General features: G+C 30.9%; 7 protein-coding genes across 7 annotated transcripts; 5 read left to right on the forward strand and 2 right to left on the reverse strand.

Moving 5' to 3' along the window:
- Positions 1 to 72: 72 nt before the first annotated feature.
- Tsp_11099 (conserved hypothetical protein) lies at positions 73 to 2,977 on the forward strand. Its single transcript, XM_003381949.1, has 3 exons — positions 73 to 179; positions 2,408 to 2,652; positions 2,823 to 2,977. The coding sequence occupies exons 1-3, from the start codon at positions 73 to 75 to the stop codon at positions 2,975 to 2,977; spliced, it is 507 nt and encodes a 168-aa protein (XP_003381997.1).
- Positions 2,978 to 3,578: 601 nt separating this feature from the next.
- On the forward strand, positions 3,579 to 10,996 carry Tsp_11100 (putative RNA recognition motif protein). Its single transcript, XM_003381950.1, has 20 exons — positions 3,579 to 3,615; positions 3,955 to 3,998; positions 5,255 to 5,266; positions 5,727 to 5,866; positions 5,917 to 5,962; positions 6,020 to 6,069; positions 6,252 to 6,321; positions 6,407 to 6,724; positions 7,520 to 7,739; positions 8,138 to 8,232; positions 8,804 to 8,864; positions 8,927 to 8,998; positions 9,093 to 9,164; positions 9,197 to 9,202; positions 9,237 to 9,655; positions 9,722 to 9,843; positions 9,907 to 10,169; positions 10,257 to 10,355; positions 10,454 to 10,717; positions 10,944 to 10,996. The coding sequence occupies exons 1-20, from the start codon at positions 3,579 to 3,581 to the stop codon at positions 10,994 to 10,996; spliced, it is 2,463 nt and encodes an 820-aa protein (XP_003381998.1).
- Positions 10,997 to 14,245: 3,249 nt separating this feature from the next.
- Tsp_11101 (hypothetical protein) lies at positions 14,246 to 16,851 on the reverse strand. Its single transcript, XM_003381951.1, has 2 exons — positions 16,623 to 16,851; positions 14,246 to 14,994 (listed from the first exon to the last, which is right to left on the reverse strand). The coding sequence occupies exons 1-2, from the start codon at positions 16,849 to 16,851 to the stop codon at positions 14,246 to 14,248; spliced, it is 978 nt and encodes a 325-aa protein (XP_003381999.1).
- Positions 16,852 to 19,214: 2,363 nt separating this feature from the next.
- Positions 19,215 to 20,040, forward strand: Tsp_11102 (conserved hypothetical protein). The gene is made up of 3 exons (XM_003381952.1): positions 19,215 to 19,304; positions 19,445 to 19,841; positions 19,886 to 20,040. Exons 1-3 carry the CDS (start codon positions 19,215 to 19,217, stop codon positions 20,038 to 20,040), a joined length of 642 nt encoding a protein of 213 aa, XP_003382000.1.
- A 310-nt stretch (positions 20,041 to 20,350) lies between these two features.
- On the forward strand, positions 20,351 to 21,551 carry Tsp_11103 (putative copper/zinc superoxide dismutase). The gene is made up of 6 exons (XM_003381953.1): positions 20,351 to 20,363; positions 20,680 to 20,693; positions 20,836 to 20,946; positions 20,998 to 21,156; positions 21,254 to 21,407; positions 21,460 to 21,551. The coding sequence occupies exons 1-6, from the start codon at positions 20,351 to 20,353 to the stop codon at positions 21,549 to 21,551; spliced, it is 543 nt and encodes a 180-aa protein (XP_003382001.1).
- A 1,009-nt stretch (positions 21,552 to 22,560) lies between these two features.
- Positions 22,561 to 23,053, reverse strand: Tsp_11104 (conserved hypothetical protein). The gene is made up of 2 exons (XM_003381954.1): positions 23,021 to 23,053; positions 22,561 to 22,698 (listed from the first exon to the last, which is right to left on the reverse strand). The coding sequence occupies exons 1-2, from the start codon at positions 23,051 to 23,053 to the stop codon at positions 22,561 to 22,563; spliced, it is 171 nt and encodes a 56-aa protein (XP_003382002.1).
- A 1,700-nt stretch (positions 23,054 to 24,753) lies between these two features.
- On the forward strand, positions 24,754 to 25,579 carry Tsp_11105 (conserved hypothetical protein). The gene is made up of 3 exons (XM_003381955.1): positions 24,754 to 24,902; positions 25,210 to 25,357; positions 25,448 to 25,579. Exons 1-3 carry the CDS (start codon positions 24,754 to 24,756, stop codon positions 25,577 to 25,579), a joined length of 429 nt encoding a protein of 142 aa, XP_003382003.1.
- Positions 25,580 to 25,643: the final 64 nt, after the last annotated feature.

Genomic DNA, 25,643 nt, shown 5'->3' on the forward strand with positions numbered 1-25,643 from the left:
TTGTTTTCTCAAAGTGAAAAGTTGAAGTTTTCACCTTTGCAGATCAATTTTAAAGATTTCAAATAATAATAAATGGGCGGAGTTGTCAATGCAATTACGTGGCCACAGTACGGCAAGAAATCACCACTAAGATCAGCCGTTCCTAATCGATTTCAGGTGTTCAAGCCAATCCACTGCTTGTAAATATAGACAATAACATAAATGGTCAAATCCCGAAACAGTTGGACAGTGGTTAATATAATGGTAATTTATTATTTTCACCTTAAGCCTGAGCAATTTTCAAGTAAGCACTGGCACGACATCTGAATAAAGCTAAATGAAAAATTCTTTTTCAAATAGAAATAAAGTACTTTGGCAATTTTTAAAAACTATTCGATTTTATACTTCTTCTATTTGATAATTCACGCACAACTTGAAAATTTCACTTCTTTAATTTTTACTGTGAATTATATTAAACCCTATAACCAATGGTCTGTCTTTATTATAAAACAGGAAAAATCCTTCAACTTCTCCTCTGATTCTTTACATGAAACGTAAATAAATAAAATTGCAAATACAAAAAACGTTATACAAAGTAAAATCCTGAAGAAATACGGATTCGATTAGTAGCAATTGGAAAATTTAAAAGCGCATTTTTCATTTGAAGATTTTTTAGTTGTTGCTTGCATATTGCAAATTACATTTTCTCTGCACAGCAAAATCCATTTTAGCTTAACTAATTAATATTCTGTTGTTTTCATCCCTTATTTTTGTTTTTATAATAAAATTTATTATGAATTCAGAAAAGGCATTAAAAATTGACAGCAAACTTTGTTGAGATAAAAAAAAGAAGCTTTTCTTTGTTTGCATGCTTCTCTTGAACTTTAGATCAACACTGACTAATTTATTATTACGAAGTAATAAATTTTTATTTTTCATAACTTTAATAATAGTTCATATTTGGTGATCTTGGTTTTGCGAAGTTAAATACAGAGAAAAAGTGAGAAGCTCAATATGAGTTTTGAGAAAGATTCATTTTTTTCAAATATAAATAATTCTGATATTTAAATTTTTATCATGGCACAATTTTCATCAAAATCAACAAATGAATTTTTAATTCAAATAAACTAAATTTTGTTTAAGTTTATTGCATAAAAAATTTTAATTCTGAGTGCCACAACTTTTGCAAAATTTCATAATATTAGCCACTTTAGGAATATCATGAACAGAAATATTTGTCAAGTTTTTTTTTCATAAAAAATAAAATTATTAACATATATAATTTATATCTAGGCATAACAGACTCATTAATTATTCAATTATATGCAAAATTTATGAGAAATGATTAAGTAATAGGTCAATATATTCAATAAAAGCAAGCATTCTCCAAATATTCAACATGAGATTATAATGAATTTTCATTTTTCAATGGTAGTTATTACATTTTATAAGTAATAAAAACATAGTTTTCAATTAAATACTTTAGCATTTAATATTTATTAACTTTAATATGGTATTTCTAATGTGCAATGCTTTCAACATCATTTGTTTGCTGTACAAACAACAATAACTCAACAACAAACTGTTGGACTTTTTATTCTTTTTGCAATAAATAAATAGCACTTGTTTAAAGGTAAGTTTCACAAACTACTTGTACTAAAATCACAAAAAAGTTTTTTTAGCAGTTTGACTAAACTGTCCGTGATTGTATGTGAATTGTCTGATCAAAGCGACTGACTAGTGCTTCCTATTAATGCCTGAAAACAAAACAAGATTAATTCATCCTTAATGCTTCAAAACAAACGAAATTGATTAAAATGCAAAAAGCTGTTCTTGAGAAAATAAAATCAGGATAGTGAAATCCGTCTAAATACTTTTTTGTTTGTGCACTATAAAAAAATCTTGTTAACAATTAATCTAAATTCAATTACCACTTTATGCAAATGCTCACTACAATGCATTTTTGGGAAGCGTTTTCCATTAAATTTGTGATTCATATCTTGTAGTTACGATAATCGATAGCTGATAAACTTTTTAACATCAATATTTAAAAATGATGTAAAGTAGTTGACATAAACTACTGAATAGCTGCGTGTAAAAGCAAAATTAGCTGCCGTAAAATTAACAATAAGCTATTATGCTGTTTCTTTTGTTTACCATAAAAATTAAAAATTATTTTCAGAATGTACAAATACTTATCTTTATACTAATGTAGCAAATGAGTTACATCCGCCTTACAATGGGAAGAGTGTAACCAGATGTTTTTTGCTACAAATACGGCTTCATATAGCTGCAACAGACAATATAAAAAATTATTTAATAAAATTCAGTAAAATGGTGAATCCAGTGGGCGCCTTTCATCGTGATCTTTCTTACTAATAGTATGCACAACTTGAAAATTTGTTCACATATCATAATAAACATTAAGCTGGTTGGCGTGGAAAGAGGCAATTGGTTTTGCTGTGTGGTGTTTGGTTGTGGTTCGGCCGCATTGTGATTTAATAGAGCACGTTCTAATAAGCACTTTAATCGACTGCGTTGTAGTGGTTGCAGTTTATAATCCTGAATGCCTTTGTCAAAGGGAAAAAGAGGTCGAAAGGTCAACACACATTGCAATGACTAGGGGGATAGTCCCGAGGCGGACGCGTACCTGCCAGCCTCTACGTAAAACACGTTACATAGCGTTTCATTTTATCTGCTGTATTAACTTCTGAAACTGCTGCTTCTACTTTGCTGTGAACAGTAATAAAAATACATATCTTGAATATCCAAATTCCTACTGTAAGATTACTGTATGATAAAAATTGATTGATTGATTGATGAAATATAGGACGATAATAAAGATATGATTCCATCGGTTATTGTTGACTCAGTGCAGTCGTTACTGTCAGAACAGTTACCGTGTAAGAAAACGAAGGTACATTTGTACGTTCATATGAGATCACTGTTTTACGTAATAAACCGCGTAAACGAAGACGATCGTGTACTTCTTGCTTGAACCAAGGAGTTCATGTAGAGACGTAACTTGTCTGATTCCTGTATACAGTGTCGATACTGTGTGTGAAAACATGAACCACACGAAAGTCGAGAACACTGATTTGATGTGTATCAGCGGAAAAGAAAGACGCTGATACTTTATGCAGACTTTGAAGTATTGAGAAATGAAACAACTCGATTTACCGCCCAGGATGGTGAACGATTTCGAGCGCATCTGAATTCTGAATTGACGCTCTGATACTAGACAGTTAAGATAACCTGACAATCGAATATTTATCCCGAGTTTTTGGAACTTTCTTTAAAATTACAACTGAGAATATCCAACGCATTTTGGCAAAAAACAAAGTTGATAATAAAATCATCTACCTTTAAAATGTACAATGGAATGTTTTTTGAAATCATTGCTTAACAATGCATAACCTTAAAATGGAAAGAAAGCAAATGTGAAGTTTCATTTCATGCCATAATGTTCACATTTTAATATGTTTTCATAAATTAAAAAAAGCATTAAATGTCTTTCATGTTGTCCAACATTTTAAACCATATTTTAAAAAATCATTTAATCAGTAATAAAAGTAAAAAATTTTAATTAATGAATTTGAATGAAACCATTCAATGCAATTTCAACATTTGGCTCAAGTTATAAATCTTGATTTTTTTAAATACGGTAGACATACTATTTCATTTGATTATATTTGGTAAAGTGGAAAGTTCATACCGATGAATGAATTCATAAAATTTAGGGTTACTAAATAAATAGATATTTACATATGCTATCATGTAGAATCAGGTGTAGCATTTGTTTATATACTTAATTAACATGTCTGTAGGAAGAAAGTAACTGGTAGTTTTTTAATTTTTTGAGTTAAGTTTTGCTTTATAATTCATAATGTATTTCAAATACAAATTTCAGTTAATCAAACAAGAAAATTTTCAATATGTAATGTAATTCAAAATGTAATTATCAGTTGTTTTTAGCTCTGAAAAATAATGTTGTCAATTCAGCTAAAATAGCATTGCGAGTATAGCATGTTAAGTTTTTAATCTTACAATTTCTGTCATTTAACTGCTGATGTTTCTTATTTATCGTGGAAGACTTCTACATTGCTTAAGCTAATTGCCAAGACTGTCATAATATATTGATACTAAATATTTGAAGTGCACAAAATTCATAAATTATGTCAGTATAATCAAACATTTATTATATGAAATTATTTATTTATATTTATATTTATTTTGGTTACATTTATATATTTATATATTTTTCATACTGTATTCATTGTATAAATAGTGTTTATATTGTTCTTTTGGCCAAGATTAATATTGCACATGTGGTATATTATGCAAAATTATTAGCGCAGCATTTTATATAGATATAATAATAAAATACTTTGAAATCATTGTTATCTTTAATTTACTCTAATAAGTATAATTAATAAGGAGTTTCTTTTTTTTACATGACAAAAAACTGAACTTTAAATTGATGACAATCAGGTATTATGTGACCATCATAGTGTCTTTCCAACTGTAGGTTGTTTGCTATTTTTGGTTCGCGTCCGTTGTAGTGTGGTGTTTAAAAAAATTCATCATGATGATGAGTAAAAGACCTCGTTATGAAGTAAGCATTGTTATTTTTATGCATTTCTGATACATAATACACTTTTAAATACATAGATTCTTTTTTTATTTTGTTTTATAGAACTTTGATTTTGTTAAATGATGTTTTTTAATCTTCTTTCTTTCTTATCTTTATCATTTTTATTTTATTGAGCTTTTAACTGAATGAATAAATATGAGTGATTTCAATTTTTGCATGGAATGTTGTTTATTTTAGCTTTTTCATTTTTTCTTAAAAGATGACCTTAATTATAGCATTGATACTTAAGCTAATTTGGGTATAAAAGTTTTTGGTAGGAGAGCGTTAGATTGTTCTGAAATTTTTTCGATTTTGATATTAAATTTAACACATTTGATTTTGTATTGTTGACTGGAATGCTTAAATTTGACTGGCTTGTATGATTGTTTATTATTACATTTTTTTATATTTCGAACTGCATTTTTAGGGCATATTTTTATTTTTTTTATTGAAAGTACTTAATTCTTTTTATTTTTTAGATGTTGAATTCTTTATTCTTTCAGATTTTTTAAAAATTCAGTTCATTTTAAATTAACAGTTTTAATGCACTAAAGCTTTGAAAGCAGTTTATTCAAGATTATTGAGATATCTAATTGTTGTAATGCTATAATGAGGTAATGTATAATAATACAATTTATTCAGAAACTAGTTGCGGTTTAACTGATTTTATTGTTGATTTATAAATTTATGTTGTAATTTAAGTGAATAAAAATGTTTGTTCTTCGTGTAAGGTTATCTGCTATTATTATCTTTTCTTATCTTTATGAATCTTAAATTTGTAGCTGATGATTTTTTGCGAAATGTAGTTTTTAACATTTTTATAATATGTAAGCTTTTTTACCAATTTTTTTCATGGTCGCTCGACTGTTTTTGTCTTTAGTATTTTGATTCAAAAATCTTTATAATTGTAATGAAGCAATTCTTATCTTACTGATGATGTCATACTGTAAAGTATGGCCTTAAAATTGTTTTGTTTGTAAAAGATGAAAATGCTGAAAAGTTTTGGGCATTCAGTGTTGTTTGTTTTATCGTGTTGCCCATATTTCAGTTCCAGGGGAACACAAATTACTGAAATTAAGCTTATGTTTATGTGTCAGTAATTGTTTTTTTAAAGAATGATGGATACATGGCATCCATGCACGATCAATATGGGGCGCAGAATCCACCAAGCAGAGTACTGCTCGTCAGAAATTTAATGGATAATGTTGTTGAAGCAGATTTGGTTGATGCATTGTCTCCATTTGGGCTTGTCAGGTAATATAATTACATTCAATATTCTATTGCTGTTAATATTGTGCGTTTAGTTACGTGAGCCTTACCAGTCGTGGTTCCGCTTTGGTTGAATTTGAAGTAAGTATTTTGAATTTTTTGCGAAGCTCACACTATTTACTGTTTTATTTGTAATAGAGTATTACTGCGGCCGAACGTTGCGTTACATTTAATGCTGTAAGCGATCAGTTATTTTTTATTCGATAAAAGTTAGCTTGCTTTTCTTTAGTCAAATGACATTCTTGTATGCAGCAAACCTGTTTTTGTATGCTTCGCTAATATGCAAGCGATTCCACGCACTGGGTAACTTTGAAAATATCTTCAGATGAGACTATATTTTACAAAAAAAAAACAAAAGTTTAATTTATAGGCTTGAAACAGAAGCGCCTAGTAATGTGTTGATAATTTACGTTCAGAATGCGAAGTATCCAATTACTACAGTAAGAAAGAATTTGTTTTCTAATGTTTTGTTTTTAGTTTTTCTTTAAACTAACATGTTTTATAATTTATATTTTATTATTTCAGGAGGTAATACACCAAATTTGCAAACCGATTGGCTTTGTGAATCGTATAATTATTAATCGTCGGGATGGTATACAAGCATTGGTTGAATTTCGAGATATTGAAACGGCCAGGGTGGCCAAACAAAGATTGAATGGATGCGACATTTATTCGGGCTGTTGCACTGTGAAGATTGAATTTGCGAAAGTACAATTTCTTGATTCATATAAACAAACAACAAGAACTTGTAAGGCGTATACCCCAAACGTCCCCGTAACCAATGCCCAGAAAGTATTTCCACAGTCCACTATTTTACATACCACTTGTCGCACGAAAATAACCGTAAACTTGTAATTCAATCGTAAACATGAAATATTCGTCGCATGTAACATAAACACAAATTGCAATGCATGATTTCTGTTCCTTAAGTTTTATTTATTCGTTTATTTTAGTTAATATTAACATTTATCGTTTCTTGTTTATTCATAATTTTATTTTTTTAAACAAAACTTGCAAAATATCTGTACTTATTTGTATTGTAGTTACTGCACTGCATGCTTTAGAATAGCCAAGATTTCCTTTATTTAAGGTTTTACAAATGGTGAGATAGCAGTATAATTGTATTTTATATATTTTTGCATGTTAACATCTTTGAAAATAGAATAGAAAATAGTGTATGTACAAATGTCATATTTTTATGACATTCACAGTATAATGTTTGAAATGCATTGCGACAATTTGATCATTCAAACGAATTGAAAAATTCAATCATTCGGAAAATTCATTACATCAGTTTTGTAATTACAGATCACAGTTGCGTTACAGTTATGAGTATTTAAATTTAATGTGTGTTTCTTGTAAATTATCGAATAGACAGTGAAAATTGTTTTAATTAGTGTTAAGTGTATAAAAAATTAAATTGCATGAGTTCCAATGAAAGCGGGATGTTAATTAAACATAATTTAGTTTTGGTATTTCAGTGAAATTACTAATTTGAACTTTTAGCAATATTTTGATTTTTGCCTAAACTTTTAGACTAATCTTTTGTTTTTATTTAACTGGGGTCATTTTGAAGTGATCTCAGTGTGCAAGTTGCTTATATGCCCATATGTGGATCAATGAATTATTAAACTGCAGTGTTTACTGCTCACAGATAGAACAAATTACGCACAGCAGTCAACATATACAAAACTTTTTCATCGGCAAAACAACGATGGTTCAACGTTAAGTCAAATCAAATTAACAATTCACATCAAAGTGCAACAAGGATTCACACCCATCATATCAGTAAGATCGTGGAATCAAAAAGAAATTACAAGCTTGATAACAACATTTATCACCACAAGATCAAAAACTGGTAGTTCGAAGAATTACATTATACATCATTACAGTTGAAGCATTTGAATTCAGTTTTATGAAATTGATTACAAATATCCTGGAACAGTCAAAAGCAAATCAGCAACTGAAAATACACAACCAGTAGGATATCTATCACATTTCACTGCAGTACTCACATTCAGAATTGTCCAGTGATCCGTAGAATACTGGACATTATTTTCCAAAGAAAGAATACTCATCTGTCAGTATTTGTAATTTTTTATTGGAAAATTCAGTAAGAATTTCAAAAGTAAGCTGAATCTCATGTATTAGATGTAAGTTTGATTTAAAAGATGGAATTTAATGTTTGATGTAGTTTTTATGCATGTCAGTATAGAAGGTTAACTTTATAAAAGAATATAATAATTAAAACTTGAGGATTTCACTTTTGCACTGTGAGAGTGATCTGTTCAACGATGTGTACGCACCGTGGCTTTAGTATTGATTCAGATTTATGGAATCGATTTTCGAAGGTAGACTCAACAGTTTGCATTTTGCTCAGCAGCAGCAGGTGGAAAGTTTACAGTAAAAGAAACTTGACAATCAAATTGCAAATTACTAACAGTTAACAGTGCCAGATATGAAAGAGTGGAAATAATTTTTATTATAAGTAGAATATTAATATGGGCAAAATAGATTTAAAAAAAGATTTTTTGTATTTTTTGTGAATATCACGGCTATTATTTGCGTTGTGACATTACATTTATGACAAATATACTTCAGAATAAATAAGTCATTGGTCGAAATTACTGGATGAGAATATTTGTATAAAGCCCTATGCAGTGGATACGTGATGTAGAGCTTTTTTATACTGAATTTGAGATTAGACCGTTAGCTATTTTTGAACTGTGTTTTCTTCAAAAAGTGATATATTTGTGTGAACGATAATTTGATATTTGTGTTGTGCTTTTTCAGCAGTTTGAATGCGGTTGTTCCATATGTGTATGCAAATAATACTGAGCGTTTAATAAATTGGCAAATTTTGTTGCGTTTTACATAGATTTTAGTTGAAATCAGAATGAATATAATGTGTAATTTTTATAGCTGCACCACTTAACTGTAAAAAAGAATGAGCCTGATCAAGTGGATTACACCGGAGAGATGGGTAACAATTTTAACTCTGTTGATTACAAGAAATGCTGATTTTAACTTCTGTTATGTATTTAGAGGCTATGCCTCCACCAGCAGCTTACGGTCGTCCAATGTTTGATATGGAGAACGCATCTCCTTTTAAAGCGGGTATGTTTTTATTTTTCAGTGAATAAATGGTTTTTAATTGATATTTTGTATTTGTTTTTTTTCTCATTTGAATTGTAAATAATTAACAATTTAGATCAGTTAGCTTCAGCAGCCGCTTTCAACCGCCCCCCTTACGATCCTGAAGCGATGTTAGTTCTTAAAGGCGGTAAATATTGTTATTAAAATTGTTTTTTTCAGTCACAAGTTTGAGAAAAGTTATGGAAATTGATTTTTTCAGAGAAACTGCTGCCTGGTGCAGGGGCTTACAGTAGATCTCCATACGACAGCGATCCAACAATGCGACCGAATCCATTTGGCGATCGTCAGCCAGATTTTCGTGATGCTCCTTATCCGAAGCAAGCTTACTATCCAAATCGAAGAGGTGGTGATGGCTACTGCCTTCCTGAGGATATGAGCCCAAGACCAGGGCGAGGTTATTACGATGATTTCCGCGGCCCACCAGATCCGAAAATGGGCTCTTATCCAGGCTACGGCGACGTGGACGGTGCATACCGTGGAACTTACGACGATCGCATGAAGGACGACTTCGGTATGCACCAGGAGAGTACTGTTATCATGATCTATGGGTTGGATCCAACATCAGTTAATTGCGACAAGCTGTTCAATTTGTTATGCTTGTATGGAAATGTAATTCGAGTAAGTTACATAATATAAAGATGTTTTTGTTATTATTTTTCATTTGTAATATTTGTCATTGTGTAGATCAAATTCTTGAAGAGCAAAAATGATACCGTCATGGTGCAAATGGGAGAACCGATTGCTGCTGGTCGTGTCATAGAAAACTTACACAATGCATTGGTATTTGGCAAACGCATTCATGTGGCGTATGTTTTTTTTATTGTTTTTTTTGTTTGTTAAATTGCACTTTCTCACTGTGTACAATATAGAATGTCACGCCAACGCCAGCTGAATGAAGTTCGAGATCCGACCGAAATGCCAGACGGTAGTTCATCTTACAAGGATTTTACTGGCAGTCGGTTTCAACGATTTACATCGCCGGATATTGCGGCCAAGAATCGTATCACCAATCCGCAGAAGTATTTGTACTTTTTCAACGCGCCGCCAAATGTGACCGAAGAGCGATTGATTAGCCTTTTCAAAGATTCCAACGCTCCAGAGCCGACGAATGTGAAAATTTTTAATAAGAAAGGTAATTAACTATCTGATCAGTGCTAATGGCGGAAGTGGTAAATTGATAAAGTTTGAATGTGTTGATGCGGTGATATGTCAGTTTTAGAGCTTGTGAAAAATTCCGCGGGAATAATTGAATTTGAAAACGAAGCTGCCGCTACAGAAGCATTGATGTTATGCAATCATACGAATATAGAAAGTTATGGTAAATTATTATTGTTAATATTATTTAGTTTTTCGCTTTACGTTTTTTGTTGTTTTCTTTTTTAATCTTTGAAAAGAGATTAGTTGTAGAAGTTTCAGGGAGTAAAAGCCCGTTTGTGCTGAAAATGTGTTTCGCTGGACCCGCGCATACGTCGGTCAGCGTCGTAGGTGGCGGCGGCAGCTACAGAGGGCGTGGTGAAATAGGCCGTTTCAATGGACCTGCCAGTCCGCCGAATCCTCGGCCAAGGGGCCCTTCGAGCCGCTATGGTGGTCCTCCTCCACGTGGCTATGCACGTGAAAATTCTCGAGGAAGCTGGGGTTACGGAAACCGCGGTGCACGTGGAGTTTACAAAGCTTCGGCTCGTTGAATGGAAAAAGATGATCATGGCAACTATTTATTATTTTTCACATGATTTTTTGGTCGCTGATACTATTTATATTTACGTTATTCAGCAGATGCTTTTCTAGCTTTATTATTTAGCATAAAAAGACATGTGTTAATGATATTTTTTTCAAAATGAAAATTCAGAAAAATAAAAATGAAAATTTCAACCAGTGGTGCATTATTGTGTTTTATTTTTGTTTATAGATAGATCAAAGTGGAGAAAGAAAGGATCGCTTGATCAGAATTTGAATATTTAATAATTAAATAAGTAATATCAATAAGTCGGCATGTTTCGGGTATGTGTGCATGAAGATATTTCAAAAATGAAACCACCCGTTGACGAATGAATAGACAGTTCAAATTGTGGTTGTGGCATAACCTAATATGTCGAAAATTATTATCAGGGGCAGTGTTTTTTGTTACTGATTCAAAAAATGATAATTTTAATTTGTATTTTTTTCTATTATAAGCCAAAGTAGTATGTTTTTGCTTGTTGTATTTTCAATGATTATTTGAATGGTACATTGGTTCTGTTGACGATAAAATTGAAAGCTGTAAACAGCAGAAATTTTCAGACAGGGTGTTTTATTTTTAACAACTCTGTAAATATGAAGTACGCGTGTTGTTACAAAATTTGAAAAACAAATATCAATGCACAAACTGAATTAGTAAATATTTTTCCTCGTTATGAATGAACATTAGTAAACACGACTGAGTTTTCAGAATCAGTAATACTGATATTGTAAATACAAGATTAATGAACGGATTAATTATGACTTCCACTTTTTTTCATGTTTCTAGAATTATAGCTGCCGAATATTGTAGAATTTGAAATAACATCTGTCTGTGCGGAGGAATACTTTGATAAAATTTAATTCACGGAATGAAGCTAGTTATTCAAATTAAAAATCGCACAATAATATCTATCATATATTTCATAAAACAAATCTGTATATGTGTTGCGCTTAATGTTGAAAATTGCTTGTTATTGACAATAGGTAATAAGCATTTGCCTAATATTGAAATGATGCTTCACAATGACACGCTGTATGCTGAAATGCTTTTATTAATGATAATTGTATTTATTGTCAGTGACAAATGTATCGCTTGAAAATTTCAATGATGTTCATTTCATGCAACTAATAATAGATGATTAGGTTCAAATATGTACAAAATAATTTGCGCCTGAAAATGGCTTCATTATGAAAGTTGTATGAAAGCAAAAGGCAACCAACCACTTCCCAATTTATTAAAATTCTGATGGATAAAAAGGCTGTACATGAAAAAAAGCCCGGTGCTCTGATAAGGGAAAAAGGATAGAATACAACTACTTTTTCGACTTCACAACGAGATCAAATGATTACTGAGATTCTGTGAATCCAGTATGATGGCCCAAAATCTGTCCGTGATTATAATTTTAAAAAAATCAGTATGAAGTTTTAAAAATTGACAAAGAAAATAAACTAATCTGATTGGGCAAGTATGATGAAATAAGATGCATCCTCTCTACGGAAGAAATGTTCGATGCTATCAATACTCCCATCCATGGTGGAGATGAAAACATTTCGAGAAGTACAAAATAAATGGGTCAACGTCCCACAGGAAGCGTGTCATTTGTTTCTCACGTTATATGAAGAATGTTACAAGAAAAAAGCGAGAAAGCTTCCATAAAGCCTAATTGCTAAACCACTGACGAGTAGAAATGTAATGGTCACAAGCCCAGGTGACAATGTCTTTGATAAATTTTTAAACTATGCCTGATGGTGATTATAAATATATATCATGACTTATTTGAATCACTTTATGAAGTTTTCAATGTTGAGTCCGCTAAAATCAAAACTGGTAGAAAAAGTGGCATCGATGATTATTGCCAATAATAGGCAATTTTCAACATTAAGCGTAACATATATACTTGAAAATTGCGACATTTGAAATTTTGAATGTTGAATAGCATTTGCTTCAATGCAATTTACATGCAGCATGACATTCATAAAAATGAAACATGTTTTCACATCAGCTACTGATGTATAGCTTTTTTTTACGCATTAAGAATTTTGTGTTTATTCTCTTATTGAAATTATTCACTTTTGTATAAAAAATTCCATTGCATGCAAGTGTTTTCTATCAATAAATTAATAAAAGTTTTCATAATTGAAATGAATGTTTTATCAAATTGTCACAATTTCTAACAGATCAATTTGATTAAATTCTTCAGTTTTATATTTTCATCCAGAAAATTTGATCACGAATTATTTTACTGCATGAATGGTGTGATGATATAGTAAGCAGCTGTTGAAATCGATTATGTACAATTAAATGGTGTTCAATTAAATTTTCTGAGAAATGAATTTCATGCTTCTCTACATTTTTCATTTTAGAATTATTTGAATTTCAAAGCTTGAACTTTGAAAAACAATACTGATGTTTTTTTAAGATAAAATAAAAAAACATTTCTTGTAACTAATTATTTGTAAATATACTGCTTCACATTTTTTACAAATGTATTTGTAAAATTTTATTTATTTATTCAAATTTCACAAAATTGTTGTAGTGATTAAAAAATGAAAAATCTGAATCTAAAAGTGAAATTAAATGTATAAATTCCATTCTTAAAATTAAAACAAATATGTATTTTTATATGCGTTGCGCTGATTTCTTTTCATTTTCATTAAAATTGAACACTGTGCATTTCAATGAAATATTGGTGAAATCGTTGTATTTATATTCATAATTGAAGCGTAGAGATGAGTAATATTTTAATAGTGAACGCTTTTGCTGTTTTGTTCGCTGCTTTATTAACCACTTTCATAGATGAATTATGTTAATATACGTTGTTCATAATTGTAGAATGGGACAATGTAATAATCTTTCGAAATTCAATAAAAATACTACTTTTCATTATTGATTATACGTTATAATTCATTAAACAAATAAAATAATAATGATGATAAAGTATTTCAGTGTATTTTTTTGGAAAGCTTTTAGAAGTGCTAAAAAAAGTAATGCTTTTTTTCTTCTTTGTTATTATCTAGTGAGCAAAATTTCTAATTTGAAATTTCTTTTTGTATAAAAAATACTTTTTTGATTATAAATTTGTTTTTCAAAAAAAGAATTTCGTAATTTCATGATTTATCAAGTTGGAATTATCAGATTAATATGACAAAATAATGCAAAAGTCAAAAGAGTTTTGATTTTTAAGGTTGATTAAAAATTTTATTCATCAAAAATATTTCTCATGTGAATAATGAGCTTTTCATTAAAATAATACTGATAAAAGGAAAGTCTAAATGAAAATGATTTTACAAAATATAGTAGTATCTTTTTTTTAAAAAATATTTTAAATTCTTTACATTTTTAGTCGATATTGTGAAACAGTGAAATAGTGATTAAGCAAATGAAAAGTTGTGGTAGATTTTAATATCTGTGATTGTTTTATTGTAATTTCAAATAATAATAATGCCCGTCGCAGAAGGTGAGCAAATTTGACTGAGTGAAAAAAGCGAAGTTCACAAGATGCTGCTCACTGGATGCACAGAGGGTAGACAACGGATGCAGAGGTTCGAAGTTCTCCAAATGCGAAACAGACCATGGACAGTGAAGGCGACATTGTGGAGCAGCCAGACGATGAAATCCCAGAATTGCTGTTCTTCATTTTCGATCATGCTGGCCATTGCAGCGACAAATGGGATGCTGTGTATTGCCAAGGTGAAGAAGGTGATGATGAAGATTTTATTGACGGCTATTGAATTTCTGCGCAGCTGTATCACTTGAATATTATTTTCAGTGACTCGTTTTTGGAGTCTCAGACGAATCATTGCCACCAACAGCAGACCAGTGGCAGCGATGCTTATGGTCAGCGTGAGCACGATGTTCAAGATGATCATCTTGGGCGCCACCACATCAGTGAGAATGCACATTATGGAAATTTCAGTCGAATCGTAGACTGATATCAGCCAAGCCGACGTGATTACGGTCATCAGAAGTGCAATGAAGAGAATCAGACCGACAACGAAGGCAAATCTCCTTGTCAATTGCCAGTGGGTTTTAATGATGGAAATGGTGAGCAAAAAATCGATCGCCATGAACAACAGTATAGAAACGATGATCAAATCTGCGCTCAGATAAAGAGTTGGGTGGATGGCGAATACAAAGCAGTACAAAGCGCTCACTGTGCTGTCCGAGTTGAAGTAATAAATTATACGAGCATATTCCAGAGCAATAGTGAACGTTTTCATTGAACAAGCCAACGCATAAGCTGAAACAAGCAACAATGCATTTTATCATAATTAGTTTTTTTATATGAAACATATATATTATTTATTTGAATGTTTCATCTTAAATTTGTTCAACAAAAATGTACCTCAGTTTTGCATATTGACATCTTTTTCAACTGTTCGCATTGAATATTATTATTTTTGATGTTTAAATTTGAATGCATGAATTACACATTCTTTCTTAACTTTCTTTTATTATTAGCTGAACATTATTTGAACGTATTATTTTTTTAATTATAAAAATTCAAATTATTCTTTAAATAATTTCAAAAACTGTCAACGGAAAACTACAATTTATGATGTCGCGTGTGAAGAATATGAAAGATTAAAATTTGATTACATATTGTTGCTAATTTATATTTCCCGTCTTTCTCATTCAGTGTCAGTGCACTAAAATTAAGTATTCACTACTCGTTTTTCTATTTGTGCTTCAATTTTCTCATTATAATATATTTTAATTTTTATTCCTGCATTTGAATTCCATTTCATTCATTTGCAAACAATTTTTATTTGCAATTCTTTAAAAATAATTACAATACAATATTATTATTACAAGTAGCAGTAATCTTCGTTAGAAAACAATTCTACATGCTTATGTGTTTTAAATTAATTTTCACTCTCATCAATTCATCTGAAATTGTAATTTTATTACATTGAATTGAACGCAAAAGTCAGATGATAAATTAACAATGCTAAATTTATAGAAATAAATTAAATGATAAATTATTTACGAATCAATCTATGCAAACGATAGAAAATTGCTACAAAACTCAATGCAAACTTTACTGGATAACATGTAAAAATTAATAATTGCAATCATTCTACAGGAGCTGTCTATTATATTGTTTACAGCAAGCTAACAACTGTGTTTATTTAAAAAAAAACGAAATTCTCCACTAAATGTATTCATCTAATCAATTATAAGTTTAAATTATAAAAATTAATTTGAAATTTTCATGGAAACAATGATAACGATGATCAATTTTAATGCAAAAATCTTATAATCCTTCAATCTCGTCAAGCAGAAATATAAAAAGTATTTTGAATATATTTAAAAATATCTTCAAATAAACTGAAATCAATTTTTTGCCATAAAATGGTGTCATGAATAAAAAATAGTTATATTTATGTAATTTTCTAAAAAATTCATATGCTTTTTTCAACTTATCCAACATTAATAATGCAAAGAAAAACAAAAAACAATTCTTTTTTATAAAAATAAACGAATCAATTAAAAAATTACTTTGACTTATTGCGGAATATGCCTGGAGCTTTGATTCTCAAAATAAAATTTGCAAACATTTTCTTTTTAAATCTTGATCAAATTAATCGAAATGTAATAATTTTACACACACACACACACATATATATAAATCCATAATTCATAAATAATCACATATATATATATATGAATATTAACAAAATTTTAATAATGTAATTTGTTAAATAGGCCAAAATTAAAAAAATTTTTCTAATAAAACATTCGTATGAATTTTGAATGTTAGATAAGTGTATAAGTTCTTTTCCAACACGAACAAATGTGTTATTTTAAAATAAATTAAATATTGAAATGATCGAATTTGCATAAGATCACAATTGAAAATATTACCAGTGAAATATTTCTTGATGCGATGCTTTTCTTTGTTTAGTATTAACGTAATAGCCCAAGCACCATTAGTCAAAAATCCTGTACACCCGAATACAAGGTACATGTACACAACTGATTCCATATTGTAAAAGAATTTTATTTTGTCTTGGACAGTGGTCGACAGTGCTGTCGGTTCGCATGCCAAATCGACACTGGAATTACAGCTGTCTGTTGAATTATTATCATACATTGGACAAAAATTTTCTCAATTTTTGCACAGTTATTTCTGTTGAGCCAGAAATTGAAAGTAATTCATTTTCTTTTCAAATATCAATCCAACAAATGATCATTGACAAATTAAACTGCTCATGGCTACTGTTGCTGTTTATGCGAGATCAGGAGGAAATCAATTAAAATTTCATTTTGCACGATACATTTAATTAACATTTATCACTACCAAAAGTTTAACATCACTTTGCTCATTTTTGTCAACAAATAATACAATAATAATCATAATAATGTGAACAATAAATAAAAAGAAAAAAAAATTTTTTACAAATTATAAATCATCTGATACATTGCGCAAAACACACTCATCTATTTTATCTCTTATTCTCATTTCCATTTATCCATCCAATAGCACTACTATTTTAATTATATGCAACACAATCACGAAAAAAATGCTTTTATTTTTATAAGTATTATTGCATTTATTTTCATCATTTTATTTTAATGACATAAACTTAATCTTTCGATTAATAGCCGTCATCTGTAATTAGTCACGTAATATGAACTAGAAAAAAATAACCATATATATGCTATTTGATTTTTCCAAAAGTTTACTTAATAAATTTAATCCGGTAATTTTTACTTTATCGCTTTTTATCTTATCCAGTAATGTGATGAATTATTTACGGTAAAGCAAACTTTAAAAAATTTTTTAACAAAATTCATTATTCCGCAAAACATCAATTTATATCTTAAAAATACATTTTCAATAATTGTTTTAATGCATCAAAAGAATGATATTTACCTTGCTTCATATTGTTTGCTTAGCTTTATATTATCTCGCTAAAAGATTATAACTTAATAAAGTTGGCTAATCGATGCACTTCATTTTACTATGTAAAATTCTGATCACTTTTTAACAATAAATTGCTTTTCTGATTTAACTAAAAAACTTATAAAGATCTAATTTCAAATGCTGTATTATCAATTTTCTTCTTTCAACCTATCAAATTTTTTCTTCAAAATTCCTATTTTTTGAAATTCTAATCAGAAAACAATTTTAAAGAATAATAAATACAATAATGATCAGTACTGTCACTTTAAAAATTTATGAAGATAATTAAAATCAAACATATTATTTCACTACAGAACATTATTACCTTACTCAGTAAAAAGTTTTTCTTATTTCTGAACACCAATTAAATCAAAAATGTCAAAATGCATATTCATTTATATTAGTCTTTCCATCACTAACAAAAGATGATTAATTTGTTTAATACAATTTACTTAAACTCTTGACCGATTTTTTTCAACTTAAACTTAAACATGACATCATTGAATTGCCGCTCTAGCTATGCTTGTGCTTTCTATGCCTTATGTTTAAGAGTGGTGAAATTTTTTATAAAAGTCATTTTTGCAATTGTGATTTTATTGCAATTTCCTAAGACTGCTATGAATCAATAAAATTTATCCTGATTTGAATTCATATTGTCATGTCATTAATGAATACTGAAGCAAACATTAATGCTACTGAAATGTTAAATTATATCTACATGCAAAGATGTGTAGGAACATCTGAAAAAGTGAATGATAGGGCTATCACTGAAGAAATGATTAGTTACATTCAAACTTAAAAATACTGTAGATCAAATTATTCCCGCTAAGTATTATGCAATTCTTCAAAAATAGACCATTAAGTATTCAGTGAAATAATTTAAAAATTTAACAACAATTATTGAACTTTTCACATTCGATTAAACGGTATATTTAAAATGGCAATAGCTATTTCCGATGTTGCATATATCAGTGATTCCCAAAGTGGGCGATATCGCCCCCTTGGGGGCGGTGGAAGGCTGGAAGGGGGCGGTGGGAAGTAAGGGGGCACTTGGGAGAGCTGGAAAATAATGGAGCACATTGGAGGGGGCGCTTGAACGCAATGTTTTATGTTTTGTGTTTATATTGATATTTAAGAATATTGATTGATTATTTTGTGCTTAATGTGAAATGTGCCTTCTTCATCTTCTTCGCTCATATTTATATTTGCGGTGGTGGCTTGACTGTGCTCCTGATCGCCGTGGAGCGATTATGCATTAATTGTGGATGTGAAGCTAATTAATTTAACAGTTGTTGGTCCATGCGACCTTGTTGGTTGTTTTTATCTGAGTAGCCTGGAAATCAGTCACCGCACTGAAGTCACGTTCAACTAAGTAGGAAGATGGGAAGGCGAGTAGGAACCTACTAGGAAAGACTCAGTGCCGGATGTACTGGCGGTGCATTGCGCAATTTGCAGACAACATCTAGTTGCAAAGCACCTTACTGAACGTTTGCATTGCTCTTTGGGATACGTCATTGCGGCAATAAACAAAATCAGAAGCATTCTTTTAAATGACAGATTATTCAGCCAGTTTTGCGAAGAAAATGACGAAAAATTCAATCGCCTGCAGATGCGCACTGAAGTCCGGTGGTTATCGAAAGGTGCTTGTTTAAGTCGCTATTATGAGCTTTTTGAAACCATTTTGGAATTCTTTCAAAACAAAGACCCTTCAATGAGAGACAGCTTGAAGATATGCAAAAGTGACATAGCATATATGGCTGATTTATTTTTCAAGTTTAAGGAACTTAATCTGCAACTGCAAGGAAGCGAACTTAATCTAATAAAGACGAGATCTCTCATTTCATCATTCACATCAAAGCTGGCTTTGTTCAAACGCAAACTTGGGCGCAGAGAATTTTATCAATTTCCAAGCATTGCTGCACTCAGGAAAAATGGAGAAGTACATGATGATGACATTCAAATCTATTGTGAACAGTTAGATGTGCCACAAAAGGACATGCAAGAAAGATTTCAAGATATTCTCAAAATGAAGATTCTAAACCTATTTTCAAACACTGATGAAATCGAAATGGAATTAGAAGAGGAATTAATTGATTTACAAACCAATGAAGAGTTAAAGCCGAAGTTTAAGAATCATTCTTTCTGGTTGCAAAAACAAATATCTGACCTCTGTCCCAGTTTATGGAGAAGTTCCTGCTCGCCCTCCCATCTTCCTATTTAGTTGAGCGTGGCTTCAGTGTGGTTACTGATTTTCAAACAAAGAAAAGTAACCGACTGCAAATCGACAAACGTGGTAATTTACGACTGTTCCTTACCAACACTGAGCCCAATGTAGACAGATTAGTCGCAATGCACCAACCTCATCCATCACATTAATTATTTTCTCACTATATGATTATTTTTGAAAGAACACTCGATTTGAATAAATAGTCTGTTTAAAAATTCATTATTTTTTTGACAATAATTTAGGGGGGCGTTTGAAAAATATATGTCTCTCAAGTGGGCGATAGCCTGAAAACGTTTGGGAAACACTGGCATATATTATTTATGCATATCTAGCATGCTGCACGTTAATTTTACATTTTATACTAATGTGAAAAGCAATAAATTATATTAAAATGCAAACGCAGAATGTCTCAAAATAAGAAAAACACAGAAAGCTCAGCAACAGTGCCCTGACATTAAAATGCTTGCCATCCGTTAAAAAAGTAAAATTCAAAATTTACATTATGAAATATATTTTGTATGCTCTTAAAATATTTGAATTTGAATTAATTTGAATAGTTTCACTTATATTTTATTTCTAAATGATTCACTGATTAAAAAAATAGAAAGTATAAAAAATAAATAATAATTCTACTTCGGAAGAGATATTATACTTTTTAGGTTCATTTTCACCTGTTTTTTATTCACATTTATATAATACAGTACATATATTTATTTGAACTTGCATATTATTAATTGGATGCGTGCATTCTGTTGCGAACACCTGGAAATATTAACTGATTTTTTCAGCCGCTTTGAGTGAAGTAAGTTTTTATCAATATAAGTTGTTAAATCACGAAATGTAATCCTTAAATTGCGCAGTTTCAAAGTTCAGTCATTGTGATAATAATGATTTTTTGTCAATAATAACTTTAAAGCATTGAAAATTTCCTTTAAATATTACAGTTTCATCATAAATGCTTATGTGATTGTGTTGATTTCTGTTTCAGAATGCCGTTTAAAGCAATTTGTGTAATTCGTGGTGAAAATGTTACTGGTACTGTGACCTTCAAACAGGTAATTTTTTCTCAGTTTATAATTTGATATATCTTGGTTTTCTGAATGCAGAACACGGAAGATGATAAAACATTCATCACTGGAGAAATAAAAGGCTTGACTCCTGGAAAACATGGATTTCACGTTCATGAATGGGGTGATAATAGCATGGGTTGCATTTCTGCTGGTGCTCACTACAATCCATTTGGTAAAACTCACGGTGGACCCACCGTAAGTGTGGCATCATGATAGAAATATAACTTTTTTTTGAAATGTTGCATGAAATTTTTAAATAAATGTTAAAATTAATATTTACTTTGTATTATAGGATACTGTACGTCATGTGGGAGATTTGGGCAATATCTTGGCCGGTTCAGATGGTGTTGCAAAAATTGACATAGCAGACGATCAGATCAAACTGACAGGTGCACATTCAGTAATTGGTCGCACTATGGTAGTGCATATTCAAGAAGATGATTTGGGTCAGTATTCATTTAAGTTTGCGATTAATATTTTCATTGGAATTATTTTAAGGAAAAGGAGGTGATGACGAAAGCCTGAAAACTGGAAATGCTGGAGCACGTGTTGGATGTGGAGTAATCGGTATTGCAAATCCAGCTGCTTGATCACTTTCACTATGAACATATCTAGTATTTTTGGAGTGTCTCGAAATAATACTTCTTTTTTGAAATTTATTTAAAATTTATACTGTCAGTAGGACAATGAATAAATTTATGTTTAATTTCAACAATAACTATCCTGATTTGGTTTTTTCAAATAAAGTACATCAGACCAAAAAAACATTGTATTTATAATTGGAAATATGAATATGAAGTCTCATTTCTTGAAGAAATTGGCATCACAAAATGGGGAATGCTGCATTAAAGAGGTATCTACACCTAACAAATCTAAAGCTTGAAGAACATCATGTAGCCGTTGCAATTTAAAGTTCAGTTCGTCTTGACAATTTTCAACTTCTTTCTTGTATCGCTCCTAAAAACAAATGAGAAAAACAACAATACAAGTGATAAATTCAGTTGCAATGTTTCATCTAACTAATACTAACTTAAGAAGTCATTAGCTTCCTTGATACCATATAAAAGCATATATGTATGTATACATAATGAAATTTAAAACAGACATTTCTTGAACAAAATGAAAAATTATCAAATGCTAATACATGATATATATGCTGAATATAGAAAAGTTTCTTACAAAATGTATGTGGCGCCTTCTCTCGTCCAAAAGTGTTATTATTTTATTGTAATCAGGATGATCGTTCAGAAACATTGTCTCTGTATAACGCAGTACGGGTTCCTCTTTCTTTAGCAAGTCTTCTCTAAAATTTATTAATCCTGAAGAACAAATTAAAAACAAGTGATTTACTACACGCCAGATTCTTCTTCTTTCAAAATATCTACAAGAATCCTTTTACTGTCTTCAATTTCCTTTCGCAATCTAATATACATTGTACGCATTGTCATATTAACCAGAAAACTTCCAGCATGTATAAGGTTCAAAAAATTTACAATTCGCAATATGCTTCGTAAGACAGCACAGATTTTTCGTAATCAGGAATTTGATGAATTGTATCAATTATTTCCTGCAGTTCTTCACTATCTTCTAACAAATATATCACAAAAAATTAATTTTGCTATTAAATGCAAATCCAAATAGACAACCATTTTTTGGAACATGCCACAAAGATGTCCGTCTTCCACTTCGCGGTAAAGTCATACTTTCTGATGCAGAGCCTTCGGAACTTTTGACATTCTGAAAATAAATTAGATATCAGTGCAATTAAACAAATCCAGAAATAATTTATTAAACAACAACCACGGGAATATATATTCATTTTCGCATTCACTAAACATGTATAATACACATAATCAAAGCAGATTACAACTTACTATGAAAAAACAAAAAAAATATTTTTTATTCAATTCAAGCATAGTGACTATAAGATGATTAAACAAAACATAACATTTTATAAATAATAAACAATGAAAACGCTTTTGGCTCTTATTTTACATTAAATCCGCACATCTAACGCAATCACTTGAGAAAAATGCATATTTTATTCTTAGTGCATTACCTTTTCTTTTTCATGAGTGCTAGAATCAGCCATTTCTGATAGGGGAAAAGAAATTTGAACAGAAGATATACGGTACTACAGTAATACTACAACAAAAATGTACTTGCATTTCTTTTATAAGAGAAATAGGTCGAAAAAATAAAAATATTTTATGATTTTATTGTAGCTTATTCGCAAATTTAAGTTCTCTTACACATGTATATTTATTATAAATTTATGATTACTACTAAGCCCTAAAATATCGTTATACAAAGTGTAAATATTTGTGTTACGGTTATTTTGTCCTCATTTGTAGTTACTCATTTTTGTGTTTATAATGAAACGTAATATATATATATATATATATTGTTGTCGACAGGTTTACTCGACAAGGACAAGGAACACACGTTCAGCAACTTTTTATATCCACCGTATCCGGGATTACTGGTAAGTAGGTATCAATCTAGCATTAACTACAGTAAGAACAGTTCCGTTACAATATATAGAGTAAATTTTTATTTTCAGTATTTATTTCAAATGGAGATGTTTCCTGCGAACTGAAAAGTGACTATTTACTTTTGATTGAAGATGATGTTTCGAGCAAATTGCCGGCAGAAGCATTTTTTCCTTTTTCTCCAAAGCTAATGTACATTAAAGGTTCGATATGGTTAAGAGAAGCATGCAGTGTCTCCAATACAAACAAAAAAGCCGCAAAAGTAAGCACAAGAACAGCTAATTCACAACAATTTTTTTTCTATATGAAATATTTAACTTTTGTATCATTGCATACTTCAGAGCGGGCTAGTCTGAACTCATCCGCATTCCATTTTCCCTAAACTCCGCCCCCTTTTTGTGATTGGCTTTACGCTGATAGGTTGCACGCGATTGATTGGTAATTGGCTAATGATTCTACTATTTTATTAGCTAATAATTATGATAAGTGATTGGGTTAATAACTTTGCCATTTGATTAGCTATTAAGCTTTGATCAAGGATTGGGTGATTGTTATTTATCTACTCTTTACCTAATATGGGTGCATTACCATTAAAATACCTTATATGGACATAAAAAAGCATTTACTATTTTTTAAAGAAAAAGCTTTTTAAGATATGGTGTTAGCTATCTTTTATTGCGTTAAAGAAATTATAACAATAGCAAAGTTAATATGCTTCAAACTAATGTTTAACTTCTTTACATTTGCATATTCTTTGTGTATGTTGTTAAGAAGAGCATTTAACAAAATGTCTTGCAATATTCGAATATGGCTTTAAATAAGTGGTTATCTTAGTCAATAACATTAATGATTCTTCAGTTTTACATTTCATTGTTCACATAATAACTTGCTTTTGTAATTTTATTTCTTCACATCTGTGCTAATCAGCAGACTACTTTGCACATAAACATTTCTGCCTTTCGCTACAGGTATGTATGCATAGTATACATAGTATACTACTATGCAAATGTATAGTATGCAGCATCATGTTACAATAAGGATCAACAACAACTAACAAGCAATGAAAATCAACAATAACCAACAATAAATAAGATCAACAACAAACAAGCGTGAACTATAATACAAGATATACAATATATGACAAAGACAAACTATACAATCATGAGGAATAAAAAATATATACAACAATAATGAATGAAATATATACAACAATAATAAACAGTGCAAAAGTACTATAATCGTAGTGGTTCAGGAGTATGATACGATATTGCACTCAAAAATGCTCAACAGTAATTTCATTATGAACCAATTTACCCGTAAGCGCAGCTACCCGTCGCTGCTGGACTCCGTAAGCTGCGCTACGTCTTACGGAGCCCCTTCCATGCGCATAGCCATCATCTATTTGCCGCACCACCGTCTCAGTCTTACCCTGCTCATCAAGGATCAGTTGTAAAAACTGATAAAACCTCAGGTGGTGCTCTCGTGCTCTTTTGCTCATGCGGCTGTGCCAACCTTCCAGATGGTTGTTGGTCCGCACAGACACACCATGAACTTCCAAATCGGAANTTTTTGTTGCCGGNAAGNCCACTCTTGCTAAAAATATTGGAATAAGGCTTCCAGTTGACCCGACGTCCCAACTTTTNATGATTTTGAAACCCGNCGGGTACAANGGTGCAACGGAAAAAAATGCTAATGCCATCAGCANTTTTTACCTTTTTTTTGCTTACCTCCTGATTAATTCATATAATCAGTTAAGCCAAGCCGGCCGACCTGCCGAAGCACAGCTTGGCAAAAGTGGAAGAAACAACCCTGCACCCGGGTGTTGGGAAAGTTGCCTTGAATTGCCGGGATCAAGGCTGTTTCGAAATCGCACACAAATTTCGCCACTTCAAGGTGAACGCCAAGTTCTTTCGCTTTAGAATGGAACACTTAAATATTCAGCTATACGTGGGCAGATCTTTCTTAGCAGTCAAACAATATACGACGGGTAGCAGTTTACCCCTCAGGAACACATGAAGGGTAAACAACTGCTGGTACCAGCAGGGGACAATCTTAAACGTCCCATCCCCGCACCAGCAGTTACTCTGAGCCAGCATCTTCACACCATCCTCTGTGGCAAAAATTAATATATCATTGGTCGGCGAAGAGCCTAAATGCGCACCGGATTTCGTTGTCAACTGCTCGGCAGTA

Source organism: Trichinella spiralis (genome assembly GCF_000181795.1).
Source record: "Trichinella spiralis strain ISS 195 chromosome Unknown Scfld1, whole genome shotgun sequence".
Taxonomy (NCBI): Eukaryota; Metazoa; Nematoda; class Enoplea; order Trichinellida; family Trichinellidae; genus Trichinella; species Trichinella spiralis.